The following is a 7588-nucleotide window of genomic DNA, read 5'->3' on the forward strand; positions in this document are numbered from 1 at the left end:
AAAAAAAAAAAAAAAAAAAAAAAGTAACCATGTTTAGTAATTTCCCTACTGAGAACATTCCAAGCTGCCGGCTGGTGAGGGTCCAGGAGAACTCACTACGTCTGATGAAACAGTGCAGCCCAGCAGCAAACAGACAGACAGGCAGGCGGGCGCACAGGCACACACCTCAGCTCCTCCCTCCCAGGGCCCTCAAGGCGCTGGCCCAGTGTCTCTGGCTTCCAACACCCATCTCTCAGCAGAGTGGGCACCGCCCTCACCTCTCAGGCTAAGCAGGACCTTGGGGTCAGAATGGCGAGCTGACCCAGTCGATGGCTTGATTTAATTTATCAACCACTGCAGGGAATTGCTCTGCAATGGAGAAAGTATTTTGATTTTTTAAGAAATTCCTTTTGAAAGATACAGCTTTTTTTCTGGTATTTATTTAAGATTTTTCATTGCATATAGGGACCATTTATTTCAGAATCCTTACTATGATCCATGATAAAAAATAGTACAAAATATCAAGTCAAAGCTGCAAGTAGGAATTAACCTCCTAAGCTTATAAATATATATCTAACAATTTTGTATTTCTAAAAATCATTTTATTGACTTAGCTCAGTGGCTCCATGCCTGCCTCACAAGCACAGGGTCCTAAGACAGATCCCTGGTACCAAAATATGAAAAATAAACTAACTGATGTGTTTCCTGAATAACTGACCCTACTTTATGTTTAAAATCAGTAAAGATACTTTTAGGATTCTAAATAGCATAGCAAAATAAACATGATTTTTATTTTAAAGGGAAAAATTTTTTAAATGTTCACTCCTGCCTTAAGTTTATTAAACATTTTTAACAGAATGAAATCGATCCTTTTTATCATAGTTTTACAGGTTTAGGACTCTGCGATGCTGTAGATGTTTAGGTAATTAAAGACTTTCTACCAGTAGCTTCCAAAAATCCCTGTCTTCTAAGTAATCAAGATATTCTTAAATTGTAACCAAGCAACCAGTACGAAAGCTAGAGGCTGCTTCTGCTACATGATGTAAAGATGTGACCCACGGGAGGTTTAGGTGTTAGCGTCCTGCCCAGTGCCAGTCCTTGACACTAAAGCTGCGCGTGTCCAGGGCTGGTCCTTCGGCCCCGGCAGCGAAGGAGGAGCCTGGTCTGCACAGCCTGGGCCTCCTGAGGACACTTGGCCTCCCGGACACCTGACACACACACCACTTCCCTCGTTCACAAAGTGACGGAATGTTTGCTAAATTTTCATTTATAACATCCTCCAGCAAAAGGCCGGTAGGTTACTCCTTTCGGTGCTCAGGGGAACAAAGGTTTAAGAAAGTAGGGCCAAGAAAAAAACGAGAGATTAGTGGGGGGAGAGAGAACAGCACACACTAGACACCACTTACAGTGCACTGCTATAGTTATCAGCATAGAGAATCACATCAGAAGCATACTGACATGCATTTAATCAAGTATTTATAACCTCTGAAACAACCAATTGTTTCTTTTCAGACATAATGATAATGAGCATCAAGCTAAGTCTGTGAAGAGAAGAAAAGTACAGTGACCTAGGCCAACAGTCTTGAACTCTTGCGTACTTCAAAAGGACCACACGCGTTGTTAAAGAAGCTTTAAGTAAAGGAGAATAGAGGGCTAAGACTGGAAGAGACCCTGCTCCCACAGAGGCCTCCTCAGCACACCAGAGCAGTGAGTGTTCATCACAACGAAGCTTTCAGTCGCTCTCAAGCTGACAGAAAACACAGGCCTGGCACTGCGGGTCTGGCACTGTGATGAGCAGCTCATCTTTCCAGAAAATTCCTCAGGTTAAGTCACCAGGCGTCAGGGGGCACCGTCCAGTCCCCACAGGTGGCTCTGAGGTCCCTGGCACACACCTGGGTACGGTGCTGGTGCAGCGCACGCCCCACGTTCTGAAACAGGAGTGTGAGTTCACTCTCATTCTTAAAAGTGGCAGCAGAACAGGAAATGGCAGGTTGAACACCCAGCAAATGCCCACGGCTGGGTTTGTAAACTATCTCAAGAGCAGGACGAGGAGGGCAGTGCCCAAGAACACCCCTGCAGCCACAGGCGGCACATGCTTGGCAGAGTCTCGCACACCAGGCCAGAGCCATCCACACTGGGGCCACACTCAGTGGTGGAGACATCTGCCACAGCCCACAAGCAGGCCCTCAGTGAAGCATGGTACTGTCTGAGGACATCGGGGTGATGGCGCTCTGGGGTGGACAGGAGCAGGCCTGCGCCCCGTGGCTGTACCATGCATGAGTCACAGAAGTGCACCACGCTAGCCTCCGGTGTTAGGACCACTCCCGGCAGACAGGGCTTAGCCCTGGGAGCCGCGTGTTCTTGCTCCAGACAGGTAATGTGCACACACCAGAAAGAAGACCCTGTCCCCCAGGCAGCTCCTGGCAGCGGGTGTCCACCTTCCGGGAACTGAGGGCAAAGCAGAAGCAAGAGGTACAGTCACTGAACTTCCCAGAGAGAGCGACGCTGAGAGCTTGGTGCAGCCTGAGGCCTCCATCCCACAGCCCCGGGGAGGTGGAGAGGACCACAGAAGGCCTGGGGTTGGTCCACACCAGGCCCAACTCTCAGTCTTCAGAGACCCAGGACCACGGGAGACCTCTCCACACTCGAGGGCTGGTGTCCCAGGGAACGGTGCACACTGCTGCCCAATGACAAGTGTCTGAGTCCATCTCGAAGCCATCCTCAACTTAGCATAAGGACCAGTTGCAATACAACGTCACGTGAAGCCAGGCAGAGCTATGGGACTGTGCACCTAGGATGTTTCCAAGAAAAAGATGGCCCACAGCAGTGAGGACTGGGAAATCTAGACAGGTGCTGCAGGGAAAGTGTCCATGGTAAATGCTGATACCTGCTGTACAGAATCTATAAAAACACACCACTGCCAACAGCCCAGAGCAAAGGGAACATCCGGTTCCCCGATTCCTCTAGTTAATCACGCTTACAACAGGCTAAACCATTAACAGGAAATGAGTTGAGACTACACGGTAGGCCTAGGTCTTACTCATGTTGTCTTCATCCTCTACATCCATGGCAAAATACTTTTGAGGGCTTCTTGACTGGCGGAGATGGTTCCTGTCTGAAAGAAGCAAGAAAGCAAGACTTAGTGATGTGAGGTCAGTGTGCTCTGGGAATGGTCACAGCATCATCGCAAATTAAGCAATCGTGAAACAAGAACATCAGGTCAGCTCCGCGGCAGGACATCTTCGGGCTTTCATCTCCTGCTGCCTGGGCCACCGAAGGACCCTGACAGTGGGGGTGGGCCTGGGGCCCATGCCAGGGCACAGGGCCACGCAGGGCACAGAGGGGCGGGTGGGGGCCTGGAGCACAGCAGCCTCAGCATGACAGCAGCCACAGAGCTCAGATCCCTGTGCCCAGACAGACCTGTGGTTGGTGCTACAAAAGCAGGCCACGCCTCTAGGCCCGATGCCCCGCATTCCAGCTGACCCCCATCTGTATCCCAAGAGTGCCCGCAGGTGAGGCCAGACCACGTGTCACTGATAAACCTAACCTGGTCTCCTAGACATGCTGGCAGAAAAGGAAATCTTCAAAGAACAATTCTCCCAATGGCCTAATTATTAACAAACCTAAGGGTTTCCTCTTCCTCAACATTTCCGATACACTTTGCAAGACTCTACTAACAAACAGTCCAGGAGAGAGAAGCCCGGTGACCTGCAAGTGAGGAAAAGATTCACAAATTTACAAAGCACACTTTGCTCTGTATAGAAATAAATTTAGATTATAGATGCTGAAAAGGTAAATTCGTTGCTTTCAGGGAAATGGTGATTAAATGTGCTAAGACATGCACAGATCCCATTTATTTCATACATCATACATGTAAAATGTATGACTTTTCAGGACAATCATTTGTTAGTAATGTTTAATCTACTGTACTTTTAGCAAATGTACTGCTAATAGTGAACTGAGTTTCTGTGTGGAATCCTTTATTGGGGAAAGTCTTCTGGGTAGTTTTAAAAGCAGTGTTATTTCATATTTATTGATTACTCCATGTTTTCTGAGAGTCTATTATGTGCCAAGCTGGACACCACAAGAACCTGGAGCCAGTTTGATGCTGCATCTGAAGAATCCAAGGGTGCCGCTGCCGGGCAGCGCTCACACAGGCCCAGTTCAGAGCTGCTGCATTTCCAGCCTGCGCAGTGCCACACCACAGCACAGGGTCCTGGGAGACCCCGCGCCCCCGCTGGCACTGGGAGCCCCAGAGGAGGCAGCGGGAGCAGGAGCTGGGCACACCCCACACGGCCAGGCCACGTCCCCTTCCCGGCAGCGAAAGTGCCATAGAGTCAGCTAAAAGGAGCACGGGCTCCACCTGGGGCTCTGGTGTGATCCAAAGGGGTGCCAAGAAAACACCACTCATCACACCGAGAACCAGGGTGAACTCACAGGGAGAAGAGAGAAAGTCAGCAGATGCCAACAGAGAGGGCACAATGCCCAGTGACCCGGGGAGCAAAGACTAACAGCAGCAGCGCTCTTGGCATAGCCACCACCAGTGCACAGCGTGGCACTGGCAACAGGTGACAAGCACGGTGGCCAGAAACAATCCATGCGGCTGTGTCTGCTACCTGGACAAGGTGGGGACAGCCCAGTAATAACAGCATCAGGGCCAAAGGGGTGGCCCCTCACGGACCACCACACATCCAGTCTCTGCGAAATGGGTCACAGGCTTAAAGGCAAAATACAGAACTACAGAGCCTGTAGGAAACCCCTGGAAGAAAACCTTCAGGATCGAAAGCCAGACAGAGTTCTTATACTCGACAGAAAAGCATAATCCACAAAAGAAAAACTGAAAATTGTATTTCATTTAAAAAAAAAATCCGCTCTACAAAGGATTCTGTTAAAAAGATGCAAACCGAATCTCACCTGAGTCCCTCTCCTGGCAACAGCTGGTGAGGGACTCCGGTTTAAGTGCCCACAGCAGCCCCGAAGCGAGTGCTGGTCAGACACCATTGTGGAGATGCTGGCTGTTCCAACCCAGGCCAGGGCTCCCCAGAGTTAGGTTCCCATGGTGACTGGGTGAGACAGTGGTCAACACAGGAGATGGTGTGGTCAGGGACCCTGAGGGTTTGGGCTGAAGGACACGGGCTGCACCCCTCAGCCGGAGGCCAGGCCAGCCTCACTCGGTGCCTTGTGCTGCTCTTCCTGCCCATGGTGCGGCCCTGCAGCATGGACCTGTGTCTGAGCCTCCTTTACCCACCAGCATGAGCAACAAGCTGTGGATCCCAGAAAAGTCCACAAATTTAAAATCAGAGAAGTGTTTTTTCTTTGTGCCTGTGTTGTTTTCTGGTTTTGTTTTCTTTCCACTCCTCTTCTTTACCAGTTTATTGGGGTTTAGAGAATTTTCCTTTGTCCTTGCTTATCTCTTTTTGTTTTCTTTTTTTCTCTATTTTCTTCTTCCTTTTAATTTTTTGTTATTTTATACCCCATGTAACTTCTTTTATTCTCTTTTTCTTTTATCTTCTATTCTCTGCATTGTTTTGTAACCTTTACCTAGTGTCTAAAGATCCTTTTACTCCCCAAGATTTTTTGTACAACTTCTCTCTCCTCCTACTATCATACAGTTTGTTTTCAATTCTTTATCTTGCTTTTCTCATTTCTAACCCCCTCTATCTTTACTAGTATAAGCATAAAGCTTTATTAACCTTTAGATGGTTAATCTATACAATTACTGATGACTCCTTTCTGCCCTAAACAGAGAAAGCCGTACATTTGGTACACACTAGCTGTAAGTCGACCCCAAAACCGTCTTAATGTTCAGACTATAACTGTGGATTTCTTCTCTAGAGGTAAGGGCAGCACATGATTGGTTCTTAAGACATGTTAATATCTAATTTATCTCAAACGACACTACTATAGCTGATCCGCTTAGTACTACCAGGGTAGCACAGTGGTTGCTATTAATGGGCTTTCTCTGTAAGCCAATGCTCAGATTACCTTACGACATTAACAATGCTAGAGTCCCAAGTTAACAGAGGTGGCTGGATTTGAGGTCTAAGGCAAAGCACTATAATTAGCCACGCCCCAAGTTCATCACTAAGAAGTGAGTGACTAAAGGGGGCTCTGTACTAGCAACAAAGTCTTTACACTGTGAGTGCCCACAAACCTCAGCATAGAGCAAAACAACAGAAAAATGAGAAGACAGGCAACAAAAGCCTCCTAAAACTCCCAATTTTCCTGAAGCTAATCCGAGAGGTGAAAGGGGACAAGAGGATAAACTACACTCCCAAATTACTCAAAAGGATAACAGAGGAGGTCAGAAAACAGATCACGGAGGTACTCAGCAGGGATCACAGACGATATAACAGAACAGATAATGGAAATAACAACCAAAATGACCTAGGTGCTTTCAGAAGACACCAATAAAAAGCTAGATGATCTAAGCAAAACTATACAAAACACAAATAACCAGTTAGCAAAGAATTAGAGCCCATGAGGCAGTTTCAATAAAAAAGGGATCAAACAGTTGCTGGATGATGCAAAGAAGATTAATCTAACAGTAACTGGATTAAGTGAAAAATCAGAAGACAACACAAATGGCATACAAAAACCCGTTCACAGGAATAAGAGTAGAAAACATCCAAAACATATGGAAAGAAATAAGCATAAAGATAAATGAGGAATCCAGAACCCCAAATAGCCATGAACAAAGAGAATCGCTCTGTGCACATGATACTCAAAGTACCTGAAGTCCATCACAGGGACAAAATCTTAAAAGCTGTTAGAGAAAGGCAATGAATCACATATAAAGGTAAACCCATCAGAATTACAGCAGACTTCTCTATACAAACCTTAAAGGCCAGAGGACTTGAAGTAAAGTGTTTCAAGACCCAAAAGAACAAATTCTAAGACTTCTAAGAGCTAGAGATATAGCTCAGTGGCATCGCACCTGTCTGGCAAGTGCAAGATCCTGAGTTTGATCCCAAGTACCAAAAACAAAATAAAACACACACACACACATACACACACACACACACACACACACACACACACAATTAGGTAAAAATAAAAAGCAAACAAGAAATAAAAGGTTAAAAAAAAAGAACTACTTCCAATCCCAATTTACGTATTGTGCAAAGCTTTCCCTCAAAATTGATGGAGAAATACACTATTTCCATGACAAGGAACACCTCAAGAAATTCATGACAACCAAACCAGCATTACAAAAAATTCTCAAGGATATCCTAAAAACAGACCAATAAAGCCAATAATGCCAATAAGTTAGAAAGAATCACTACACTAAGTAGATGAGCAGCTAAGTAAAAGGGGAAAAAATAAGAAAATCAGCAACAGAGAAGTAATGCAATGACAAAAATAAGTCAGTATCGCTCAGTAATAACTCTCAATGTGAACAGTCTCAATTCCCCAATCAAAAGACAAAGACTGGCAAAATGGAGCATGAAACAAAATATAACAATATACAGTATACAAGAAGCATATTTAATTAAAAAAGAAATTCATAGAGGCCAGGGATTTAGCTCAGTGGTTCTGCTGCCTGCCTTGCAACTGCAAGGACCTGAGTTTGATCCCCTGTACCAAAAAAAAAAAAAAAAAAATAAAA

General features: G+C 45.9%; 1 protein-coding gene across 5 annotated transcripts in view; it reads right to left on the reverse strand.

Moving 5' to 3' along the window:
* Adarb1 (adenosine deaminase RNA specific B1) overlaps positions 1-7588 on the reverse strand; it is an 88257-nt gene that overhangs the window by 38602 nt on the left and 42067 nt on the right. For all 5 annotated transcript variants that reach the window (XM_033768072.1, XM_010636428.2, XM_010636426.3 and 2 more), the window contains one exon: positions 3020-3094. In XM_033768072.1, the coding sequence (XP_033623963.1) occupies positions 3020-3047 (28 nt within the window). In that variant the 5' untranslated portion in view covers positions 3048-3094. The remainder of the gene's footprint in view (positions 1-3019; positions 3095-7588) is intronic.

This window comes from Fukomys damarensis, unplaced genomic scaffold, assembly GCF_012274545.1.
Source record: "Fukomys damarensis isolate Sample0158 unplaced genomic scaffold, DMR_v1.0_HiC HiC_scaffold_24, whole genome shotgun sequence".
In the NCBI taxonomy this organism is placed as follows: domain Eukaryota; kingdom Metazoa; phylum Chordata; class Mammalia; order Rodentia; family Bathyergidae; genus Fukomys; species Fukomys damarensis.